Source organism: Canis lupus, chromosome 8 (assembly GCF_048164855.1).
Source record: "Canis lupus baileyi chromosome 8, mCanLup2.hap1, whole genome shotgun sequence".
Classification (NCBI taxonomy): Eukaryota; Metazoa; Chordata; class Mammalia; order Carnivora; family Canidae; genus Canis; species Canis lupus.
The window spans coordinates 51,770,060-51,796,009 of NC_132845.1; the positions used below are offsets into that span (position 1 = coordinate 51,770,060).

The 25,950-nt window shown below is 45.7% G+C and overlaps 1 protein-coding gene across 5 annotated transcripts in view; it reads right to left on the reverse strand.

Moving 5' to 3' along the window:
* TMC7 (transmembrane channel like 7) overlaps positions 1-23,066 on the reverse strand; it is a 62,320-nt gene extending 39,254 nt beyond the window's left edge. For 4 of the 5 annotated variants that reach the window (XR_012035538.1, XM_072835943.1, XM_072835942.1 and 1 more), the window contains exons 1-4: positions 22,937-23,066; positions 6,021-6,264; positions 5,016-5,164; positions 1,915-2,082 (exon numbers count right to left, since the gene is read on the reverse strand). Coding sequence is in view for 4 of the 5 variants with exons in the window: in XM_072835943.1 (XP_072692044.1) it covers positions 1,915-2,082; positions 5,016-5,164; positions 6,021-6,264; positions 22,937-23,003 (628 nt within the window). In the remaining variant the exon portion in view is untranslated. Of the gene's footprint in view, positions 1-1,914; positions 2,083-5,015; positions 5,165-6,020; positions 6,265-22,116; positions 22,135-22,936 lie in introns of those variants that run through there. The other variant, XM_072835946.1, reaches the window with a different exon arrangement.
* Between the last annotated feature and the right edge of the window lie 2,884 nt (positions 23,067-25,950).

A 25,950-nucleotide genomic window follows, 5' to 3' on the forward strand; every position in this document is an offset into this window, starting at 1 on the left:
TGTAAATATGCATGCACATGCATATACATTGAGAGATGTCACATCAAATTATGTATGGATGTGTTTGTGAATTTGTGGTTTTCTATTTGTCATGCAAACCACAATCCACCAAGTAAGGCAGGATTTTCTCCTCTCACTATCTTCCCTACACATCTATGGATATATGTCTTTTTCTATTCATTCTGTATGTGGGTCAACTTAACAGCATGTGTTTTCTGTTTGTATTGGTATGTTGTGGTTTCGGGTTCATGTTTGCACATGTTTTGGAATATGTGATTGATAAAACTGTGATTCCACTGTAAGCACATCCAATTTTTAAATTTTTAAAAAAATTTTTTAAATTTATTTATGATAGTCACACAGAGAGAGAGAGAGAGAGAGGCAGAGACACAGGCAGAGGGAGAAGCAGGCTCCATGCACCGGGAGCCCGACGTGGGATTCGATCCCAGGTCTCCAGGATCGCGACCTGGGCCAAAGGCAGGCGCCAAACTGCTGCGCCACCCAGGGATCCCAGCACATCCAATTTTAAAAGATCTCTACATGTGGGTAAATAAACATACAGGTTCATTAAAACAGCCTATATATTTATACATGCATAAATAACCAATAAATTATTTGCATGCCAATTTTAGTGACACTATTGTATCCTTAAACAGCTAATTCACTTTTTCTGTATCAGTGAGCTATTGCTGTGTAACAAATAACTGCAAAGTCTCAGTAACTGAACATACCAAACATTTATTTTCTCATTCATGGAGCTGTGTTTCAGTTCATTGAGCTGATTTAGGCTGAGCTAGAATGGACTCCAGGCTTCCAATTGGGCTCAGGTCTGCACCATATGACTTTATTCTGGGGCCCAGGTTGAGGCAATGGTTATCTGGGTGATGCTCTTCTCATAGGCAGGCCAACCACACAAACCATTTCAAGCAAATACTCCACTGGACAAAACAAGCCACATGGCCAAGTGCAATACCAATGAGGCAGAAAGTATTCTCTGCCTACAGTGGGAGGCCCTATAAGGTCACAATTACAGGAGAGGGATACACTGAGGAAATTAACCCAATATACCACTTCTCCTGTAGGCCTTAGCCTCCCCTTTGTTAAAAAAAGTTGAGCCAGTTCCTCCAAAGGCAATTCCAGTTCTGCCATTTTATAATTCTAACATAAATCAGGCTCTGATTCAGCTCACTTACTTCTGACCCTTAGCATAGAGCTTGATACCTAGAGGGGAATCAATAAATGTTTGTAGAATAACAAAAACGTTCCCTATTTGAATACATAGGATGCCCAAAAGTTGTGATCTATCTTGAGAACTCAGTAAGAAAACACAGGTCCAGCACTTGCCATAATGTCTGGCACATGACTGGTGGAAGATAAATGTCACCATTATCAGAAATAAAAGTCTCAAAGTAAAGTTACTAGAGTAGGTTATATCATGTTTGCTATATATTCCACTTTCCTAGCCCACAGGGCTCCCCACAAATGTGTTGGTGAAATCAAGAGTGGCCAAGGTGACTTGCTTGGAGTATTGAGGTATGACAGAAATGACAGGTGCCATCTCCAGACAGGAGCTTTAGAAGCTAGCATGCTTGCTATGGCTCTTTTTTCCTTTGGACATAATGACTGTCAATAGTCCAGGGAGAGGCTGCTCCATCAGCTTGGGCTCCAGAGTGAGGACAACATGGAACAAAGCTACCACCAAACAGTGATGGACACATACCATGAGTGAGAAAGAACTTTTTGTGGTTAATAGGTGCTGAGAATTATGGGGTCATTTGCTTGGGCAGCAAACCGAGCCCATTCTAATACAAGCACCCACAACTTAGAATATAAAGATTCCCAAGGAAAGAAGCATTGCAGATTAGGTACACAGTGACAAGAACATTTTCACAGCAAACCAGGTCTTAGACTCACCCGTGTCTTTGGATGGAATGAGCACAAAGGTGCTGTTGGTGATGTTGTATTTGGTGAGCAAGACTGGGAGCAAAACCAGCATAAAGATGATCAGAAATATCACCAAATTCAGCAACACCAGAAACCGCAAGAAGGAGAAATAGGACTGAATCCCAGTGCCAAATTTCCCTGGAAAAAAAGAAATCCAGACATCACTGATCAGGAGTATTGACCCACATGCACCCCCCACAGCAGATCCAATCAGCCAGAAAGCTGAAGTTGGAGTACTCTAGGTGGGGGAGGGAGGAAGAAATATTTTGTTCTACTGTTGGCTTTAAGGTTTCTTTTCTCCTTTTTTTCTAAATCTACACTCCATCTTTTTTTTCCCTCATTCCCTCTTGAATTAACTATCTGACAATGGTGCAAGATAGGACTCAATATCTATGGTTTCTTATAGGAGTATCTAGTTGACTCAGCACTGTTTAGTGAAGAAGCTCGCCTTTCCCCAGTGAACTGCAGTAGTGCTTTTGTAACTGACCACAAATGTATGAATATGTTTCTGAATTCTCACAAGTCACTTTGTGAATGAAAACCTCCAGAAAGGTCATCACTAAACAAGAAAGGAAGCTGGGCATGGTGGCTAAACTCCTGGGCTCAGAAGCTTTTTGGCCTGGATCAAATCCTTTATTTCCTGGATCCACCTCCTCCTACTCTCTGAGCCATGCAAATGATAAATAACTATGAGAAATGTTCTGATGAGGATTAACTAAGCCAATATGAGTAAAATGTTTAACACAATGGCCCATTCATAGTAAAGGCTCAATCAGTGTTAGTTCTTATTATATCACATCAAACATCATGATGTACTTAGATCTCAAAAAAGTACATCTAGATGGTTATATTTTAAGTGAGCTTATGAAGCCCCTTGTCATTTCATTTACAGTCTCCCAATAAAACAATTTAAATAGGTGCTTCACTGAGTAAGTTACCAAGAGTAGTTTAAAGATTTTATTTTATTTATTTATTTGAGAGAGACAGAGAGAGAGAACACAAGGGTGGTGGGAGGGGCAGAGAGAGAGGGAGAAGCAGACTCTCCGCTGAGCAGGGATCCTGACATGGAGTTCGATCCCAAGACTCAGGGATCATGACCTGAGCCAAAGGCAGATGCTTAAGCCACCCAGACGCCCCTGAAGAGTATTTTAAAGGTCTTAAAATATTAACAGTGATAGCATTTCTTCCATTCATCCTGCCACATTCCCTACAAACTTGACAAAATTCCCATCTGAGCAGATTTGAGGAGTTGTCTATAAATCGTTTTTGCTTTATAGTATAAACTATGGGGGCAGCCCTGGTGGCTCAGCGGTTTAGCGCCTGCCTTCCGCCCAGGGTGTGATCCTGGAGACCGGGGATCAAGTCCCACGTCAGGCTCCCTGCATGGAGCCTGCTTCTCCCTCTGCCTGTGTCTCTTATGAATAAATAAATAAAATCTTTAAAAAAAAAAAAAAAGAAACTATGTCATCCTAAGAGGTATTTTCCTCCTGGCTCTATGTCACTCAAGATTTAAATGTTTTTTCCTAATTTTATATTTTGGCACAATTTCCAGTTTTTGTATACTTGCTATGGACTGAATTATATTTCCCCTATCTGGCCCAAATTCATATGCTGAAGCCCTAAGCCCTAATATGACAGTATTTCGAGGTGGGGCTTTTGGGGGGTGATTAGGTTTAGATGTGGTCATAAGAGTAGGTCCCCATGACGGGATAGTGTCCTTTGACAAGAAGAGGTGTCAGAGCTCCTTCTCTCTCTCTCTCTCCTTCTCTTTCCTCAAGAGCACACAAAGACAAGGTCATGCAAAGACACAGTGAGAAGGCAGCCTGGTCTTGAACTTTCAGTCTCCGGACTATAAGAAAATAACTTCTGTTGTTGAGGCCACCCTGACTAAGGTATTTTGTTACAGCAGCCAGAGCTGACCGACCATACTATAACCCTATTCTCACCAATATAGAAAAGTAGGGGGACACCTGGGTGCCTCAGTGGTTGAGCGCTTTCCTTTGGCTCAGTCCCTGATCCCAGAGTCCCAGGATTGAGTCCCATATCAGGCTCCCTGCATGGATCCTGCCTCTCCCTCTGCCTATGTCTCTGCCTGTGTGTGTGTGTGTGTGTGTGTGTGTGTGTGTGTGTGTGATGAGTAGATTTTAAAAATCCTTAAAAAAAATATGGAAAAGTAGGGATCTTCAGTATTTTCAGGGCCATGGGCACCTTTGGCAGTCTGCTGAAGCCTAATGAATCCCATCTCAGAATAACATCTTAGGGACACCTGGGTGGCTCAGAGGTTAAGTGTCTGCCTTTGGCTCAAGGTGTGATCCTGGAGTCCCAGGATCAAATCCCACATCGGGCTTCCTGCATAGAGCCTGCTTCTTCCTCTGCCTGTGTCTCTGCCTCTCTCTCTCTCTCTGTGTGTCTCTCATGAATAAATAAATAAAATTAAAAAAAAAAGAATAACATCTTAAATGCACCAAAGATTAGACTATATGTTAACTAACAAGCATTTAAACTAAAATATTGGGGGGTAAAATGGAATCATATATGCAAAAAATAAAATAAAATAAAATAAAAATAAATGCACCAAATACAGGGCACCAGGCTAGCTTAGTTGGTAGAGCATGTGACCCTTGATCTCGGGGTTGTAAATTTGAACCCCATGTTGGGTGTAGAGATTACTTTAAAAAATTAAAATCTTAAAAAAATAGTAAATGCACCAAATAAAAATGGACATATGGTTATAATATTAAAAACCAAATTTGTGCTGGAATAATACATAAGCATCTTCACTGGCACATTAAATAACAAGACCTAGTGGCAGATCTTACAGATTTACTGCTGCAATTTCAAAATAGTGATAAGCATAAATGATATTCCAAGATAACTGGAAGGGACAGGAAAATATGTGACAAAGATACAGGTTCTGCTAATCCTAACTGGTGCAGTTGTTCCCATTCATCATAGAAGGAAGTGCTAAATTTCATCTAGAAGTTAGGGAAAAGGAAGCTATACTTTCTCCCCAGCCCAGTAGTCTTCTGCAGAGGAGCACGTGCAGAGTGGGGGGGGGGGGGGCGTGGTACCTTCTATGCTGCGAATGTCCTTCCGCCACAGCTCCAGGTGGGTGGTCATCTCACGAGCCTTCCCTATGAACCTCTTCCAGGACTTGCTGCTATACCGTTTCCACTGGTCCCACTCAGATAAATACTTCATCTGGGTCTCCTGAATGTTCCTGCATTAATAAACAATCATGACAATGATAATGAAAGTGTCATCAAGCTTTGGCATCAAATAAAACCTCAGCCAAGAGGATGTGAAGCCCTCATACACTGCTGGTGGAAATGTAAAACGGGGTTGGCCACTAGGGAAAACAGTCTTGATATTCCTCACAAAGTTAAACATAAAAATACCATATGACCCAGAGATTCCACTTCTAGGTAGATATCCCCAAAGAACTGAAAACAGGGTCCCAAACAAAAATTTGCACATAAATGTTCATAGCAGCACTATTCGCAATAGCCAAAAGGTAGAACCCAAATGTTCACCAACCAATGAATGGACAAAATGAGGCATATTCATCCCTATGATGAAATATCATTACCATAAAAAGGAACAACATACTGATACATGTCACAACTTGGTTGAAGAAGCTTGAAAACATTATGCTAAGTGAAGGAATCCTGGTACAAAAGGTCACATATTGTATGATTCCACTTATCTGAAATGTCCAGAATGGCAAATCTAGAGAAAAGAGTAGAGTAGTAGCTGGCAGGGCCTGAGGGAAGGGGAAACAGGGAGGAACTGTAGACAACAGTGAGGTTTTGGGGGATTGCGGAGCCACAAGATGGACAGAGCCTGGGTCCCTGAATGACTACAAAGTTTCCCCTTGATCTGAACCTAGGACTCTTAGGTGAAGAAGAAATAAACTGAGCTATTACCTGTTTGGGTAACTTTGTTATCACAGCTTGGTTGACCTTAAGTAATATATTCTAATTATGTAAACTCTTTAGGAAATGCATTCCATGCATAAAACACACCTCTGCCCAAAACAGACATCAGATGCCTTCTAGATGGCCCACCAAACAAACCTTAGCCTCCGCTTCTCAGAGATGTTCAGTGCATACTTCCGAATCGATTGGCTGTTGAGGTTTTCAGTGATTCTTCCTTCCAGCTGGGAACTGTAAGAGTCTGTCGGCTTCAGCAAAGTACCACTTTGCTTGTCTCGAGAAGGAATGGTTGTCCTCCTACGTGCAATGGACCGATAGCTTGGCAATTCTTGAAGGAAATTCACAGGTGGAGAAGAAAAGAAACTGGAGTCCAAAGAGAGACTCTCTGGGCAGGAAAAAAAGAGAGAAAGATCCATCATTGACTCCAGTGAACTTAAGAGCCAAAAAAAAAAAAATTTTTTTTTTGCATTGAGACTTGTGTCTCAGAGGCTATACCTAAATCTTGCAGATGGTCACTAGCCTACATCACTGACAAAGGCATTTGTACCTTTTATTATCCTATTTACCAGGTTGGTGCTCAGAACAATGACATCAGCTGCAAATGGGTTCACTTTCAGCAGATGCATGTACAAATATGCTTTAGGTTACATGATAACTGAGTTCCAGTGTTTGGCTGCAGTCACTACCAAATGTGTGACCTCAGGCAATTATCTAAACTCTTCTACATTTGTCAGATAGGGCTAGTACAATTTGCCCCAACTATCTTCACACAGTGTAGGCTATAATGCTGTATGGGATAAAACTCTGAAAAGCATAAAGCACTATGCAAATGCATAGTGATAACATCAACACCAATGACAACAATAATAATAGCATTGACAGAGCATTTCCTGTGCACCAGGCACACAGAATCATGGATCTGGGCTGGCAGTGTGATTTGCTCGGACCAACAGAATGCAGTAGAAGTGATGTTGTCCAGTTCTGGGCCTTGCCAGCTTCTATTGCTCCCTGGATCCCAGTTACTGTCACATGAACAAGCCCAAGCTAACCTGCTGAAGGTTATGACCACTGGAACAGGGATGATCACCCCAGCTGAGACCATCCCAGACAACCTACAGTCAGCTGTCAGCCAGCTGACCACAGATGCCCACACATACTGAGGTAGGTACTACTATCAGTACCATTTTACAGATGAGAAAATAAAGTAGATGGGTTTCCCCAACCCCATGCCCAGGTCCTCAAAGCCATGTATGGTCAGATTCCTGTCTTGTCTCCAGTTCCTCAAGCTCTCTGCCCTCTAATCACACATTTTTTTAGGATCTTTCAGATACTAAGATAAGCCCTGTTCCTTCCTCCTCAGAGCCTTTGCAAATGCTGTTTCCTCTGCCTGGAATGAACTTGCCACACCTATTTATCCTATTAGCTCCTACTCAAATGTCACTTCCTTAGGGAAACTGCTCCTGCCCCACTGCACTATTATAGGTGCCTTGTCACACATTCCCCCACATACACACTAAGTCCTTTACAGCACATCACAATTTGTAAATAAGTACATAATATTTGTAAATAAGTTCATTTGTGTGACTGTGTGAGTACACCTGTCTCCTCCAGGAGACTGGAAATTCTCAGAGGGCAAGAACTGTGATGATGTCTTTACCACTGCACCCCAGGACCTAGCACCATTCTTGATTCAGAGAGGAATTCAATAAATACTCATTAGATGGATGGATGGATGGATGGATGGATGGATGGATGACATTACTATTTTGCCAATGCTTAACCTGTGAGTGGAGGCGCTGAAAACAGAACCAGGTCTTCCTGACTCAAAAATCTGTATTTGCGGGACACCTGTATTTGGCTCAGCAGTTGAGTGTCTGCCTTTGGCTCAGGGTGTGATCCCAGAGTCGCAGGATCCAGTCCCACATCAGGCTCCTTGCATGGAGCCTGCTTCTTCCTCTGCCTGTGTCTCTGCCTCTGTGTGTGTGTCTCTCATGAATAAATAAATAAAATCTTTAAAAAAAAAATCTGTATTTATTACATCAGGCCACTGCTAGAGGCCAAGTTTTGCTGTGCCTTATGCAGGGGTCTAAGAAGGGAGGGCCTTCCACTGAAGTTGAGGGATGCTACCTTCAAGATGGGTTTTATGCCTGATTCAGTTTTTGTTGTGGAAAGACTACCTTGAATGGAGATAGGACAGAGAGAGAGGAAGTAGAAAATAGCCATAATTATCTAAGCAGTTACCACCCCCCATAGGCAAAAAAAAATTCTAAGACTTAATATTAGATGCTTGGTTGGAATCCTGACTCTGTTGTTATTAGTGTTGTGTGTCTTTGGGAAAGTTACTTAACCTCTGAACTTGTTTCCTCCTCTCCAATATTCATTCAACAAATGTATTCATCATGTGTCAGATCTGGAGCTAGAGATACTGCCTCAAACAAAGCAAATGCCCTTTTCACACAGCACTTATATTTAGACGAGGGGGCAGGGGAAGATTAGATAGTAAATAGGTGATGAATATTATGCCAGGAGGTGGTAAGCGCAAAAACAAAAACAGAGTAGGGTCTCTCCCGTTTGCAAGGGAGGCAGGAACATATATGCAACGTTGGGATGCCTCCATCTAGGTTCTGATAGGTGGGTCAGGTATGGTCTCTGTACTAAAGTAGCATTTAAGCTGGGGCTGAATAGAGGACATGAGCCCTGCGGATATTTGGGGAAGGGCATCCCAGGAAAAGGAAACAGCAAGTGCAAAGGCCCTGAGGTGGGTGTGTGTACAACATGCTTTAGTAAGAGCATGGAGGCCTACATGGCTAGAGAAGAGTGAATGAACAGCAGCCTCATAGGCTCTGTTGTTCCTGACCCCTGATAAGCCACACCAGCCTCTCTGCAATCCCTTTCCCTGGAGTCTAGGCTGGATCTGTGACTTGCTTTAGCCAGAGGTTGCAAAAGAAATGTTGCTCAGCCAATTCCAGCCCCAAGCCTTAAAAGGGCCTGGAAGTTCCCACTTTTGTGCTGCTGGGACCCTCAGGCCGTCGTCTAAGAAGTCTGGCAATGCTGCTGGGAGAGGAAGAGGCCCCAAGTGTCCAAGGATGAGAACCAATTCTGGCCAGTGAGAACCAAAGTCTCTGGCTCTGACCCCAGCGAGCTGTTGCAGCCAGTCCCCGGCCCTTGCGTCATCCTCAGCGAGCACTGCCATGGGCATGAAGAGGCCCATATGGAAGCTCCAGACCCAACAGACATGACACACAGCAGAGCAAACCATCTCTTCCATGCCCTGCTGATTTCCTGATGCACAGAATCAGCAGAAACAATAAAACGCAGAAGCCATCACGTTTAGTTTGTTGACAACAATAGGTAACTAGACTAGGGAGCATGGAAAAGCAGGGGTTCTAGAGAGATGGCTGGGGCCAGATTGAGTCAGACTCTGTGGGCTGGGCATGACACTTGGATGAGGCCAACTGGAAGCCGCTGAGGGCTCTGAGTGCATGCTGAGATCTGACCACATTTTAAAGGATCGTTCTGGAGACTGCCGGGCTAAGGATGGGCCCTACCACAGGGGCCAGCACTGGGCAGGGGGAGCCAGCCAAGGCCTTGCTCTCTGGATGCGAGTCTGACAGTGCAGATTTGTAACGTTTGCCTCTCTGATGAGCATATTCAGACACAACGGAACAGCTGTCCCACTGCAGATGACACACAGCCACGCGCCTGGAGCCCTGCCAGTTGCCAAGCCCAGGACTGTGAATCTCACTCAACCTTCCATTTCCCAGCTCAGGAACACCCTGAGGATATGCTACACTTCCTTTAGTAACAGTGGCTCCCTAGTGCAAAGGAGGGGGGGGGCAGGCGGGGGCCTGGAGGCTAAAGGGTCCAAGCCCTGGCTGGAGGCCACTCCTTCTGGACAGCAACAAAGAGCTCTTATGAACCACAAACAAAGGTCTTTGAAATGGAACAGCACCAACCAACTGAATCTTCAGCAACTGTAGGGTGAGGGACCAAGGGTTGGGGCTGGAGCCTGGGTTGGCTTGTCACCCACGAGCTAGGCCACAATGACCATCTCTGGGTCACATGTTTTTCTTCTCAGGAATGGGGTATATAATACCACAGACGTCATTGGCGTGATCATGAGGGTGGCATTACAAACGACCCAAATAACATTATGTAGGGTTTACCGAGCACTAACCTTGTGCCAGGCTATGGGAGGTATGTGTCACCACACTTACAACTCTGAACTACTCTTTAAATAGGATCACCCCATTTTACGGATGAAGAAACTGAGGTCTGGAGAATTGAAGGGCCCACTCACACAGCTAGTAAGTGCTGGAATTAGGAGCCTCTCACAGGCCTGCCAAATACCAAAGCTGTAGTCCTCACCATAAAATGATTCAGGGGGCCATGGATTTGAAAGTGCTTTGTGAACACTAAGAGAAATTATTTCATTTTTCCTTCATACACTCATATTCATATTTCACAACAGTCCCTGGTAGAACACCATATTTTCAAAATGGCCATCATCGCAGAGGAAGGAAGGATTATTCCTCTTCAGATGTTCGTGGGAAGCGCTTCATCTTCAAATAGAAGAAAAAAAAAACTCCAATCATACCTTTGAACGCAGGCCTCATTATTTTTATCACTAGGATCCACCTCCGCTTGTTTTCAAACAGGACCAGACATTGGTCAAAGCATGACATCACCTGATTTCTCACGCCAACGTGCAGCAGTAGACAGAGAAGGCTTCACTGCCCTGGCTTTTCAATGGGGAAAACGGGACCCAGAGAAATGGTGGCTCACCCAAGGCATTGCCATCAAGACAAACTCCTGGTTTTGGCTTCCTAGACAGGTTTCATCATCTCTCAGAGCCTTGCTTTTCTCATCCTTAGAGAATAAGAATGTCTCATTATAGTTTCTGTCAGAGGTTCTCCTGAGGTGGCCCAGCTGGAGTGTCATCCCAGCATGGCCTCGGAGTGCTATGGTCCGTGTGTGGGCTGCCTGTGGGCTGTCTGCGTGGGAGGCAGGAGCATATATGCGACATTGGGATACGCCTCCATCTAGGAATGTCTAGAATCTGGTAGCAATTGGGAGAGGATTATTTAGGTGGGAAGATGAATGGGTAATTACAGGAGATGTGGGGGCAGGCGCGGGAATTAAGTACTTTTTTTTTAAGATTTTATTTATTTATTCATGAGAGACACAGAGAGAGAGGCAGAGACACAGGCAGAGGGAGAAGCAGGCTCCATGCAGGGAGCCTGACGTGGGACTCAATCCAGGGACTCCAGGGTCATGCCTTGGGCCAAAGGCGGTGCTCAACCGCTGAGCCACCCAGGCGTCCCTTAAGTACTTTTTCTGACATCTAGTATTCTTCTGGGTTAAGGACAAAGGTAGTCTCTCTGAGACTTAGAGCAGTGTCTTGCTCATGGAGAGCCCTCCATCTGAAGGAGGGGCAGAGGCAGGTATACCTGGACAGCATCCTTAGGTCCCAACTACCTTGACAGTTCTTTTCACAGGCCGTGAGATCCTCTACATTCCCAGGATGTGGGCACAAGCCAACCGTGATCCAAATGGGACTAAAACTACCACCAACTTCCTTCGTGTGCCTGCCAAGAACCTAACCCAACCGTATTTGGTGCTGGGTTCACTTCAGGGTTTTTCTTCCCACTCACAGAATCCTGGAAACTCCCGACAAGAAGGGACCTTCTGGGTCATCTGGTCCAGGCCTCTCGCCAGCCGCTGGGGAAACTGAGTTCTGTTTGACAAATTGTATGGAACCCCTCTCTGCAGGAGACTCTGGAGAGGAGGAAGGTTTGCAGATTTACTTCCTGCCTCAGTGAGCTTTCACTCACTCCTTCAGCCTTAACTCCTGAGAGCCCACCCCACTGTACTCATCCCTAATTCTATCCTCCTCCCTAACTGTTCACTTGCACCTTATCTCCAATCCTCTCCCTTCCCCAGTAGGACTGCAGCCCCCGGGAGAGCAGGGACCCCACCTCTCTTGCACTGCTGAGTTCCCAGATTCTAGCACAGAACCAGACACATGATGTTCAATAAACACCTGCTGAACGAACGGATGAATGAATGAATGAATGAATCAGGTGTGTAGGGTACAGGCAATGTTGGCTCATCTACCAGGCAGACCAAAGCATGTGTTTAGCACACCAGCAAAGCAGGGGCATCAAAGAGTGAGAAAAAGGGACACCTGGGTGGCTCACCAGTTGAGCATCTGCCTTTGGCTCAGGGTGTGATCCCGGATTTGGGGGATGGAGTCCCACATCAGGCTCCTTACAGGGAGCCTGCTTCTCCCTCCACCTATGTCTCTGCCTCTCTCTCTGTCTCTCTTTTTTAAAAAGTGAGAAAAAGATTTAAGGAATGTAAGTACTGAATACCATTCTTTTTTATATGGATGATATTTTTTTTTTTTTCACAATTGAAAAAAAAAATTAGGGCAGCCTGGGTGGCTCAGCGGTTTAGCGCCTCCTTCAGCCCAGGGCATGATCCTGGAGACCCGGGATCCAGTCCCACGTCAGGTTCCCTGCATGGAGCCTGCTTCTCCCTCTGCCTGTGTCTCTGCCTCTCTCTCTCTCTCTCTCTCCCCCATGAATAAATAAATAAAATCTTTAAAAAAATTCTAAAGGAGAAAAAATAAGCTGGCAAAAAATAAATATATAATATACGGTCAACATCCAATCATTCTTCCTATTTAAGGTACAGAATATAATATATGGTCAACATCCCAATTAGAAGCCCTATTAGATGTGTGCTTTGCTGTTATGTCTCAAGAAATGATCAAATGGCTTGTGCATATCCCATTTGAGATTACCAATAAAGCAATGTATACACTGATTTCAGAACTTTTTGGGCTTCTTTCCACCATATTCTTTAACATTGCTTTTATTTTGGATGCTAACTAGGGGTGGGGTACCCCAAGTAATCTGTGCTCACAGCTAACTCTAACCCTAACCCGAGGGCCCAGGGTCTAGGGCATCTAGTTGAAGCTGCTAGGACATCTCCACCAAGTGGTCCATGGCCACAGTCCTATGACTGCCCTCTTCCTGGAAAGGCGACACATCTGCCCATCCATCCATTCATTCAGTTGCTCACTTAAAAACATTTACTGAGCAACTGCTAGGTGACAGCCTTCAATATGACACACAAATTCCCTTGTCTTTATGGGAATTATATTCTAGTCAGAAGAGACCAATAGTAAACAAGCCAAGAACAATATACTGCAGATATTGAGAGCATGTGGAGGAAAATAAGGCATGGATGGGTTTGGGCAAAGCCTATAGGAAGGGAAGGAAAGAGCCACATGGCTATCTGGGAGAAGAGCATCCAAGGGAGAGAGAAGAGTAAGTGCAAAGGGCCTGAGGCAGGACTGTGCCCAGTCAGTTCAAAGAACAGGAGGGAGGCCAGTATGGCTAAGGAGAGTGATGAGTGGCAGGGTAAGAGTTCTGGGGAGAAACAAGCCAGACCACACAGGGTCTGTGGGCCATGGTGAGGACTTCGGCTTTTAGTCAAGAAAGGAGGGGAGCAAAAAAAAAAAAAAAAAAAAAAAAAAAAAAAAAAAAGAAGAAAGGAGGGGAGCTATGAAGGGTTTTGAGCAGTGGAATGACATAATCTGACTCAGATTTAGCAAGAGCTCTCTGGCTGGCCCTGTGGCTATTTCTGTCCTTGAGCTGCACAGGTTGGCATGGCTATTTCTCATGCCAGGCCATCAAATGTCAGGCTGCACTGTCCTTTGGCAATGATAAAAATGTTCTATATCTGCACTGCCCAGTACGGTGACTACTAGCCATGTGTGGCTCCTGAGCAATTGAAATGTGACTGGTGAGACTAAGGAAATGAATTTTTAATTTTATCAGACTTTATTCAATGTCTATTTGCATAGCCCCGTGTTGCCAGTAGCTACTGTGCGTTTTTCTGAGAGGGGAGGACCCAAGGGCCTTGGGAGCCTCCTCTATCTGCCAGACTTCAGAACTGCCAGGCTGGGAGGACCTGTGTGAGTCATACCACCTGGCACCTGGGTAGGGCCTACGGACTAGCCGGGTCCAAGGCTTTATGACCAGATGAGTAAACAGTCTCCAAGAGAAGTGACTAACAAGGTAATCAGAGTGACGCTGGGCCCTGAACCGGAGTCTCCTGGTTTTCAAGCGAGTGGAGCATCCGGTGGCCTCTCTGGGGAGCAATCACTGTGATTCTCAGTGAGAATAAGTATCTGTCTGAGGAGGTGACAGATATAGTGGTTAAAAGCACAGCCTCCAAGGCCCACTCCTTGAATTCCAATCCCAGGTCCACCTGTTACCTTGTTGACCATTCCGCCTCAGTTCTCCCATCTGTAAAATGGTGATAGTAGTTCCTGACATGACCATCTTGAGGATTAGATGGCTATTATATGCTTGGAAGACAGGTCAGGGATCCCTGGGTGGCGCAGCGGTTTGGCGCCTGCATTTGGCCCAGGGCGCGATCCCGGAGACCCGGGATCGAATCCCACATTGGGCTCCCGGTGCATGGAGCCTGCTTCTCCCTCCGCCTGTGTCTCTGCCTCTCTCTCTCTCTCTGTGACTATCATAAATAAATAAAAATTAAAAAAAAAAAAAAAAAAAAGGAAGACAGGTCAGCAAGGAGCAACTAAGTGGCTCTGTGGTTGAGCATCTGCCTTTGGCTCATAGCATGATCCCGGGGCCCTGGGATGGAGTCCCGCATCGGGCTCCCCGCACTTCTCCCTCTGCCTATGTCGCTGTCTCTCTCTGTGTCTCTCTTGAATAAAAAAATAAAATCTTTTTAAAAAAAGAAAAAAAAAACAGGGACACCTGGGTGGCTCAGTGGTTGAATGTCTGCCTTTGGCTCAGGTCATGATCCCGGGGTCCTGGGATTGAGTCCCACATCAGCCTTCCTGCATGGAGCCTGCTTCTCTCTCTGTCTATGTCTCTGCCTCTCTCTCTCTGTGTCTCTCAGGAATAAATACATAAATCTTGAAAAAAAAAAAGATTAAAAAAGAAAAAACAAAAGAGGCCAGAGAACGTTACTATTTCCTTACTGTTATCACCTGAGTCTCTATCACAACTATTCATCTATGCCATCATTACAGGAAGCAGCCATAATCCATAAATGAATGGGCATGACTGTGTTCTAATAAAATTTTATTTATAAAAATAGGCGGCAGGCTGGATTTGGCCCGTGAGTTGCAGTTTGGCAGACCCTTGGCTTAGAGACCCTTGGACCCTAGGCTTAATGCCTGGCACATTGTGCTACACATCTGGTTATTTGTTGATGAATCCAATGTACAGAAAGATTTTATATTTGTTGTGAGGGACCTTACTACAGACCAAGCTACTTCTTATGTGGAGTGTTTATCTTCCTTGGCCAAGACTTCTACAAAAAAGATTTCTAACATTTCTGGAAGCGACGACAAAAACAGCGAGACTTGAAGGAGCATTCGCCATGCACCATGATTATTATACCAAACCCTTTCTATACTTTTCATCTGTGATCCTATTTCTTTACCACATGGGTCCTTCTTCATTTTGCAATAAAGAAAGTTCAGAGAGGAATTCTGGCCAAGGTTGAGCCAAGTTCTGAACCCCGAGGGCAAAGACCTCGGAGTTTCTTTTTCACTTGGACACCCTGGCCATTAGCACGCTGCCTGGCACATCTTAAATCAAATAAACAACTGTCCAATGAACACACAGACACGCGGGTTCTAGAGTCACGACATTAATGCCCTTCTGTTTCAGTAGCTTGTAACTTCTCAGAGCCTCAGTTTCTAGGGGGGGTAAAATGGGCAAATAATACTTGGTGAGTTGCTGTGAGTAATTCAAGAAACTTATCCATTTGAGTCCAAAGTCAAACTGCTGACTAGGGCCAACCAGGTCCTCAGGAACTGGCTTCTGCTTGCCTGACCTCATCCCCACTAGTCCACATCGAAGCTGCAGCCTGCACCCTCCCCAAATACACCAACGTCATTCCCACCTTCACCCTGTGCTCTTGCTGGATGCCCCCCTGGATGCTCCTTCTACTGGATGCATTTCATATGACTGGTGCCTTTACACCCTTCAGCCTCAGCCCCAAAGTCCATGCCTCACAGAGACCTCTCTGACCATCTCAGCTAAGTCAGCCCTCTCCCTCTCTAGCTCCTCACCTGTTTATTTCCTTCTTGGCAGTTATGGCTGGCTATAACTACCCTATATCCCTCTTTACCTGTTCAGCGAGTGTCTCCCCCACTGGACTAGATGCTTCCTAAAAGCATGTCTCTCGCCTGCCTCTTTCACCACTAGGTTCCTCTCCTGGGTACTGGGTCTTGGTTCAGGCAGGCTCAGTTCCCTTCTCCCCGTCCTACTGGTGTTGGGGAGGGGGGAGCCCCACTGAAGGTCTGGGTGGTCCCACACTACCAACAAAGCTCCTTTAAAAAGAAACCAGATTGCAACAAAGCTTACAACACTGAAAAGTCATTTCCCCCTTTTATCCCTCTAAATTCTTCACTTCCTGAAAAAAAAAAAAAAAAAAAAAACACAAAACAAAAAAAAGTCATCGAGGGCTTTTGGGCCTAATCTGGCCTGAGTTGCTGGGCAGAGCTCACTTGGCCTCTTCAGACAGAGGGGAAAAAACAACTCAAGTCAAATGGCTGGCTCGCCAGAGAACCATTGTGGCCTTTGGTGGCCTGTACAGTCTCCGGCTGCCTCGAGACCTGCAGAAGATCCCTCCCTCCCAGGAAACCTTTCAGGATGACAAGTAACCCTGATGTATGGCCTGAGCAGATAAGGACAACAAAATAAACCCTGCAGGATGAACGATAACTTGTCTTCCAGTTTAAGACAATGTGTCAGACTACAACAACCCAAATAGTTACTTAACATAGAACTAATGGTGTAGGGATCCCTGTGTGGCGCAGCGGTTTGGCGCCTGCCTTTGGCCCAGGGCGCGATCCTGGAGACTCGGGATCGATTCCCACGTCGGGCTCCCGGTGCATGGAGCCTGCTTCTCCCTCTGCCTGTGTCTCTGCCTCTCTCTCTCTCACTGTGTGCCTATCATAAATAAATAAAAATTAAAAAAAAAAAAATTTAAAAAAAAAAAAAGAACTAATGGTGTAACTCCAGAAAGTGCTGGTATGCAGCACATGAAATCATCAAATCTTATAATATTAAGGCTAGAGAAGGCCTAAGTAATAATAACATAATAATATAATAATAGCAACAGCTACCATTTGAGTGCTCAGTGCCTGCCGGGTGTGGTGCTAAGTCCTCAACCAGGGCACCTGAGTAGCTCAGTCAGTGAAGTGTCCGACTCTAGATTTTTGGCTCAGGTCATGATCTCAGGGTTGTGATGTCAAACCCCCGCCTTATCCTCAGGCTCTGAGCTCAGTGAGGAGTCTGCATGAGACCCTCTCCCTCTGCCCCTCCCTCCACTGCTCCCCCACCTGCACGTTCTCTCTCTCTCTCTCCAAAATAAATTAATAAACCTTAAAAAAAAAAAAAAAAAAAACTTTCTCAGCAACCCTAGCAGATAGGGGGTATGATTATCCCCATTGCACAGGAAAGAAAACTGAAAGTCACAGAGGTAACAGGACTTGCTCAAGGTTACCCACCTGATAAATAGACACATTGGGATTTGTACCTGGGCCAGGCAGGCTTCATAAAAACTACTTCCAGATGTTCTATTTATCTTAAAGACAAAACAAAAAACAAACCAAGTCCTAGTGCCCCTCACAGAAGGAGTCTAAAGAGGCTGTTTAGTTTTTATCCCTTTACCTTTCCAAGTGTTCCTGCTCCAAAGGCCCAGACCAAGTCCCACCTTGTGGAATATGGGGTCAATTCAAATAAGTCACCCACCACCCAAAGTGATGCCCTTTGAGGTGGAGAGAGGAGAGGTGAGTGGCTCTGAAACCATCCTAGAAGTTGCAATCCCATGTAGTCACAGCATATTGACAATCAGGTCATCTTGGTTGAGTCACTTGGGTTTCCCCAATGAACAATGGGGTAATAGTCACAGCAAACCCCCACATGAGGGTTAAGAGTCCTGGAGTTTGGCCAATCTTCAAAGAGTTAAGCAGAGAATGACCATATGATCGAGTGATTCCACTCCGAAATTTATACCCAGGAGAGCTGAAAACAGATGTCCAATCAAACACTTGTACACAAGTGCTCACAGCAGCATTTTTCCTAATAGTCAAAAGATGGAAACAATCCAAATGTCCATCAACAGATGATGGATAAAAAAACTGCATGCAAAGGAATATTATATAGCCGTAAAAAGGAATGAAGTCCTAATATGTGCTACCACATGGATGAACCTCGAATATACTACTTATGCTAAGTGAAGCAGTCACAAAAGGTCACACTATGGTATGAGTTCATTTCTATGCAATGTCCAGGACAGGTAAATTCACAGACAGAATGCAGATTAGGGGTACCCAGGGGCTGGGTGGAGGGGGAATCTGGGAGTGATAGCTTATTGGGCACAGGGTTTCCTCTGGGGGGGATGAAAATGTCTGGGAGCTAGATAGATAGTGGTTGCACAACACTGTGAATGTCCTAAATGCCACTGAATTGTATACTTTCCAAATGGTTGGCTTTGTTATGTGAATCATACCTCAATTTAAAAGTCATTGAATGCATGCTAGATGATCTAGTATGAAGTACTTACCAGATGGAATATGGTAAACGTTTGATTGGGAAAAGTCACCAAGAGTCATTCCATTCGTAAACATGGAACATGCCAGGAACCATGGGGCTGAGGGGCCTGGGGGATGAGCAAATGCCTCCTATGGGTACTTGAGATAGGGCAGGGTCTTTGGCTCTTCCGGAAGGTGACATTCAAGCTGCAATCAGGCAGAGGAATAGTGACTGCAGGACCTGAGAAGAATAACCCTGGAAGAGACCAGTGGGTGGCTGGAGCCAGGCGGGGAGGAAGGGAAAGCAACAGGGATCAGGAGAGATAGCCAGGGGCTGGCTCACAGGGGCAATCCTTTCTAGAGGCCCTGGGAGAATGTGGTCTTCCAGATTTTACTTCTATCAGAACCTTCCCTTAGAATGGTGGAAACTAAAAAAAAAAAAAAAAAAAAAAAAAAAAGAATGGTGGAAACTGAGACAAGTCATTGTCTGAACTTGGGTCTGTTCCATTCCAAAATCCCTGCTCTTAAAGATAATACATCTCAAGAGAAGCAAGAATACAGCTCAATGGACTACACTGGCCAGTGGGCCATGTGGATACAGAGCAGGGACACAGAGTCCAGTCTGTGAGAAGAGAAGCAGTCAGGGAAGGCTTCTAGGAGGAAGTGACACCAGATTGAAAGAAGGAATATGCCTTATAATAGAATAAGGTAATGAATGGCACCCATGGCAGAGGGAACAGAAGGGGCTTCACAGGCTCTAGAAGCATCATAGGACCAAATCATGAAAGGCATCCACTCAACTAATATTTACTGAAGGCCTACTATGCACCTAGCACTGGGGACATGATGGTGGGCCAAACAGGCCAGCTCTTGTCCTCCTAGTAGGCTTATCATCTAGTAGGGAACAGAGGCATTAATAATAACAGTTAACACTTTGATGGTCCTGTGGCAACCAGTCTCCAGGGTGGCTCCCGGTGATCCTCTCCCCCTAAAATACCCTGACATTCACACCCTTCCATGGGTCCTTTCTACACTGAACAGGGCTGGCCCACATGACCAAAAAGATATTGCAGAAATAACAGGGTGTGATCTCCAAGAGCAGATGATAAAAGACCTTAATGGCTTCTTCTTTGCTCTTTCCTGGATCAGAGGCTCCAGAGAAAGCCATGTCCATGGGGCACTTAAGCAGCTTCGGGGAAGTCCACATAGAGAGGCTTCCTGCCAACACCCAGTGTCAATTTGCCATCAGTATGAGCAAGCCATCTTTGAAAGGGATCTTCTGGCCCCAGGCAAGCTTTCAGAGGACTGCATCTCTGGCCCACACCATGAACTCAACCTCGCAGGAGACTCTGAGCCAGAACCAGATACGTCATCCCCAAATTCCTGACTTGCAGAAACTGTGAGATAAGAAGTGATTATCACTGTTCTAAGTCTGTAAGTTTGGGGATAATTTGTTACATGGCACAGATAACTAATATAAGTACTTACCAAGCTTTTTATGTAATTAACTCTCTTAATCCTTATACTGACCCCTTGAAGTAGATACTATCATTACTTCCATTTAATACATAAGGAAACCGAGGCACGAAGCACTTAAGTGCCTTGCCTAAAGATAAGAGCAGTACACAGAAAATGAGGATTTGCATCTAGGAATCCACAGTCCAGATTCTCAACCTCTATGCCATAGCTGCCAGTGTGGCTTTGGGTACACTTCATTCACCCATTCATTTATTTATTCATTCAACACATATTTAGCATCTACTAAGTGCCAGACGCTTTTCCAGGTCCAAGGAGAAGAAGACAAAGTCCCTGCTTTTCATGGCATCCACATTCTACAAGGAGAGACAGCTAATAGACAAGAAAACAATCAAACCAGGTGACTTCAGATGGTGGTAAGTGCTCTGAAGAAATAACCAAGGGAATCGGTTAGGAGAAGAGAGAGAGATGGGGGCACTTCTTCAGACAGGGTGGTTCCAGAGGTCTGCCTCTCTGAGAGGACATTTGAGCAGAGATCTGAAAGGAGGAGGAAGAAGCTTCCATAGGAAGATCAAAGAGAAATGTAGCCCGGGCAAAGTGAACAGCTGGTGCAAAGGCCTTGAGGCAGTAACTATATGTTGGAGGAATGGAAAGGTAGTGAGGATAGCTGGAGCTGGACAGATTAAGGGAGGGTCATAGGTGATGAAGGTCTAGAAAGGTGGGCTGGGATAGAATCACCAGGCCTTACCAGCCACCACAGAAAAGTTTGGTGCTTAGTCTTATTGCAATGAGAAACCACTGGAAAGTTTTTTTTTTTCTTTTTTAAATTTTATTTGTTCATGAGAGACACACAGAGAGAGAGAGAGAGAGAGATTGGCAGAGACACAGGCAGGCAGAGGGAGAAGCAGGCCCCATGCAGGGAGCCCGATGCGGGACTCGATCCCGGGACTCCAGGGATCATGCCCTGGGCAGAAGGCAGGCGCTAAACCGCTGAGCCACCCAGGGATCCCCGGAAAGTTTTAATTTAGGAGGGAAATGATGTGATCTGTTTTATCATTTACAAGGACGTATATTTCCCAATCTGTAAACCAGACGCCCTTTGTCTCCAGCCCTGCTCCAACTTTCCTCCAGCAACCGTCCTCCTGTGATGCCCGTAGAGCAGGCCACCATTTACAAAGTACAATAAAGTTACAAACGTGCTCCCTTCTGAGCCTCCCAAGACGTTCTGGTGGATACAAGGTCATAAAGCATCATTTGTCCGAGGGACAGGGAAGACCTTTTAGTCAGAGGGGTCAGTTAAGACACTCCTAAAAAGATGTTAAAGAGTCTCCTTTAACACCCAGCAAAAATCCAAGATACATGAATCCCTTGCCCTCTATTATGGGAAACCAGGGTCAGCAACTTAAATGTGGATTGTGCTCAAACAAGAGGAAGATAAATGGAAACCAGCTAGAAAAATACTTGAATGGCTATCATTGAAAGGCTGAAGTGGGGCAGCCCCAGTGGTGCAGCGATTTAGCGCTGCCTGCAGCCCAGGGCATGATCCTGGAGACCCTGGATCGAGTCCCACTTCAGGCTCTCTGTATGATGCCTGCTTCTCCCTCTGCCTGTGTCTCTGCCTCTCTCTCTGTGTCTCTCGTGAATAGATAAAATCTTAAAAAAAAAAAAAAAGAAAGGCTGAAGTGGAGCTGGTGTCAGCACTTAATAATGACCTAGAAAATAATAAGCATTGATCGGAATTGACTGCTGTTTTCTGACTCCTGAGCAACTTCCTGGGGTTTGGATCTCTCTAGATATCTTTCTTTTTCTTCTAGACATGGAGAACACTCCAATCAGAGAGAGTCCTGATGCCCAAATCTCCACTCATGGTTTACTGTAAATCCTTGCAACAAAACTTCTATCCTCAAACGGAAATAAAGGAAACGCTGCTTATAAAACTCACAGCAGGGTCCTGTGTTTTGTTAGGGACAAATGTAAGATGGGAATGGTCTAAGGAATCCCGCCTAGGTGCTGCCAACTAGGTGGCAGCTGTACAGGCTTCTGTAACAAACAAACAAACAAACAAACAAACAAACAAAAAAAATCAGTGTTTGCAGGATACTGTGAGTTTTACTCAGTAAGAAAGGACAAAGATGGGGATCCCTGGCTGGCTCTGTGGTTTAGTACCTGCCTGCAGCCCAGGGTGTGATCCTGGAGTCCCGGGATGGAGTCCCGCGTCAGGCTCCCTGCATGGAGCCTGCTTTTCCCTCTGCCTGTGTCTCTGCCTCTCTCTATGTCTATCATGAATAAATAAATAAAATCAAAGAAAGAAAGAAAGAAAGAAAGAAAGAAAGAAAGAAAGAAAGAAAGAAAGAAAGAAAGAAAGAAAGAAAGAAAGAGAGAAAGAAAAGAAAAGAAAAGAAGAAAAGAAAAGAAAAGAAAAGAAAAGAAAAGAAAAGAAAAGAAAAGAAAAGAAAAGAAAAGAAAAGAAAAGAAAAGAACAAAGATTGTAACGCTTGGCTGGCCACCATTCATTGTGCCCATGTGCCAAGCCCTGGGCTAGGTAGGCCCTTCACGTTACTTTCCTCGCAACTGATGCCCCGGCATCCTCGCCCCATTTTACCGCCGCAGACCCAGAGGCTCAGAGAAGGCAAGCCGCTTTCCTAAGATCACACAGCAACAGGCGGCCAAGGCAGAGCTGGTTTGTACCAGCAAAGCCTCAAGGACTTGGGAGGCGGGCGCCTGGAGCCAAGGAGTGGGGCTGCGGGCTCTCCCCCGGTCCTGGGTGCTGTTAACAGGGAAGGGGTCCCCAGAGCAGGAGCGGGGGGGGCGGGGGGAGCCGCTGCAGCGCGCCGCCGGGGCTCCCACGCCGGGGCTCCCGCCGGGAGGGGCGAGATGGGGAGCCCGGGGTGGGGTGGAGGGGGGTAGGAGGGGCCCGCTTTCCGCCCGGAGCGGGCAGGTGGCGAGCGGCTGGGCCCGCGCCCCCGCCTCGCTCCCGCCGCCCTACCTGGGTGCGCGAAGGGCTGCCCGCTGCGCCGGGCCGGCGGGAGCGCGCGGGCACCGGCCTCGCTCATGGCCGCGCCGCGCCCCGGCCGCCAGGACCCGGACCCCGCTCCCGCCGCCGCCGCCGCCGCCGCCAGCTCCCGGAGCCGAAATTCCAGGTTCCGGCGCGGACGTCACAGAGCCGGGGGCGGGGCGGGGCGCGGCGCCGAGGCGGCTCTCACTCAGCCCGGGGCGCCCCCGGGGGCGCAGGAGCGGGAGCTGCGGGGGCTGCGGGAGCCCCGGGGCGCGCTGAGAGGCTCCCCCGCGCGGCCGAGACGCGGGGCGACCCAGCCCCGGGGGCTTCCTCAAATGTCACGACGGTTATTACTTCAAGTAATTGAGACTCTGAACAAGTGTATCTGGGGAGTTACCATTTGGGTACAAAAGGGGTTGGGGGGGCGGGCGGGGGCATCAACGAGTATCTGTACCCGTTTGCAAATGCGCTCGGGGAGCCGGGAGGTGCGGGTGCAAGGGGGGGGACCTCGCCTATGATTCCACTGCGTATCCACGTTCCCTCGCTCCTCACATGCAGCCACGTCCAGTTTGAGGCCACGAAAGTTCATTGCCGAGTAGAAGTAAAAAGCAAAAATAAGTAAAGGTAGCTCGGTGTGCACGTGTGTTTAAGGAATTGCTGAATTGTATTTATAAATGAGAAGCGCGACGTGGAGGGGCCTGGAGGGTGTTACGCTGAGTGAAGGAAGGCAAGCAGAGGACAAACATTATATGGGCTCGTTCATTTGGGGAATATAAAAATTAGTGAAAGGGGATAAAGGGGAAAGGAGAGAAAATGAGTGGGAAATACCAGAGAGGGAGACAGAACATGGGAGACTCCTAACTCTGGGAAATGAACAAGGGGTAGTGGAAGGGGAGGAGGGCAGGGGTGTTAGGGTGACTGGGTGACGGGCACTGAGGGGGGCACTTGGAGGGATGAGCACTGGATGTTATCTATATGTTGGCAAATTGAACTCCAATAAAAATGTTTTTTAATTTTTAAAAATAAAAAAAAATGAAGCGTAGATAAATCTCCTGTGGCATTCCAGATCATTTATATAGATATTTAAAAGGGGTGGAGCCTGTGATTTCCTTCCAAAGAGGGCAGTATGGGTGGGAGGGCAAGTAACTTTATCGGGATAATACTTGGCAAACTCTCAGACGTTCAAGGTCCACACCCAACAGTGATGTCATGTTGACGGTATGCACTCTTGGTATGATGTGATGAGAATGACGCCACCGGTGGGGTTTCTCTCTCTCCAAAACCTGTAACCCTAGTCCAATCACGAGAAACCATCAAACTACAGGCGACACCTTCTACAGAATACCTGGGTATTACCCCCTTAAATTGTCAAGTTTGCCAAAAACAGGGAGAGTCTGAGAAACTCTGAGCAGCTAAGAGGAGCCTAAGAAGATATGACCCTTGTAAGTGTAGCTGGGCTGGGGAAGAGTAGGGACATGAAACCAGGAAAAGTAGCATCTATGCAAATTTGAATAAAATATGTGCTTTAGATAATAATAATGTGTCAATATTGGTTTATCTATTGTGAAAAATATATCAGTGGTTTAAGATAGTAGGAAACAGAGAAACTGAGTGGGGGGTGTACAGAAACTCTGTGTACTATTCTCTCTGTACTAGTCTCTGTATGGAAACTCTCTGTACTCCTTGGGCTATTTTCTGTAACTTTAAAACTGTTCCAAAATAGAAAATTTATTTATTTTTACAGTAATTGCTTGGCTCAAAATAAAGGCTATTTTTATTGTTAAGGGTGGGGTCACTGGGTTACTCTTTGCAGCCTAGTTTCCAATTATTCCCTAAGTCAGCTGGGCCACATGCCTCCACCTCTCTGAGGCTCTGTTTTTTCACCTGTAAGATGAGAATATATTACTAGATCCTGGGCTATAGTGAGAATACTCATCTGAAGTGCGGGCAGAGCTTGGAGTGGGGTGGGGTTGGGGTGGGTGGATCCTAATCTGGATGCCAATATCACACCTACACAAAAGAAAATCCAAACAAAGATGGAAATGAAAAGGTAAGACTATAGAAGTACTAAAAAACAGAAAAAGGATTTTTTTTTTTTTTAAAGTATCCCCGAGGGCAGCCCGGGTGGCTCAGCGGTTTAGCGCCTGCCTTCAACCCAGGGCGTGATCCTGGAGACCCGGGATCGAGTCCCACGTTGGGCTCCCTGCATGGAGCCTGCTTCTCCCTATGCCTGTGTCTCTGTCTCTCATGAATAAATAAATAAAATCTTTTTAAAAAGTATCACCGAGGGGAAGATCTTTCTGAGTTTGACCCAAACCCAGAAGCCAAAGAAGCATGATAAATCCAACTACACAAAAATTTAAAATTCTGCACCACAAGCGACGACATTTGTATAAGGATATTTTTTGCGATGTTGTTTATAACAGTAGAAGACTGGAAGCAGCCTAAATCTCTGTATGTAGGAGGCTGGTTAAATAACTTTTAACACATACCATGCAGCTATTCTACAGTTCTATACATAGACATATGGGAAATTCTGCATAGAAAAGCATATAAGTAAAAAAGCAAGATGCAGAAGTATATTAGGTAAGTTACCATTTGGGTTAAAAAAAAGTATATGTAAATGCATAGAATATCTCTAAACAAGAGTGAGGGATCTCTCTCTGGCTCTCTCTCTCTCAAATAAATAAAATATTTAGAAAAAGAGGGGGGTGCCCAGGTCAGTTGGTTAAAGCAGCTGCCTTTGGCTCAAATCCTAATTCCAGGGTCCTGGGATTGAGTCCCACATCAGGTTCCCTGCTTGGCTGGGAGCCTGCTTCTTCCTTTCCTTCTGCTGCTCCCTCTGTGTTCTCTCTGGCTCTCTCTTTCTGTCAAATAAAATCTTAAAAAAAAAAAAAAGAGTGGGAGTATTTAATGATTATCCTTTTTTTGTACTGCATAGATGTGTTACCTATATGCAGATGTTTGTATTTTTAAGAATTACCTTTAAAGTTTGTGCAGTGTTG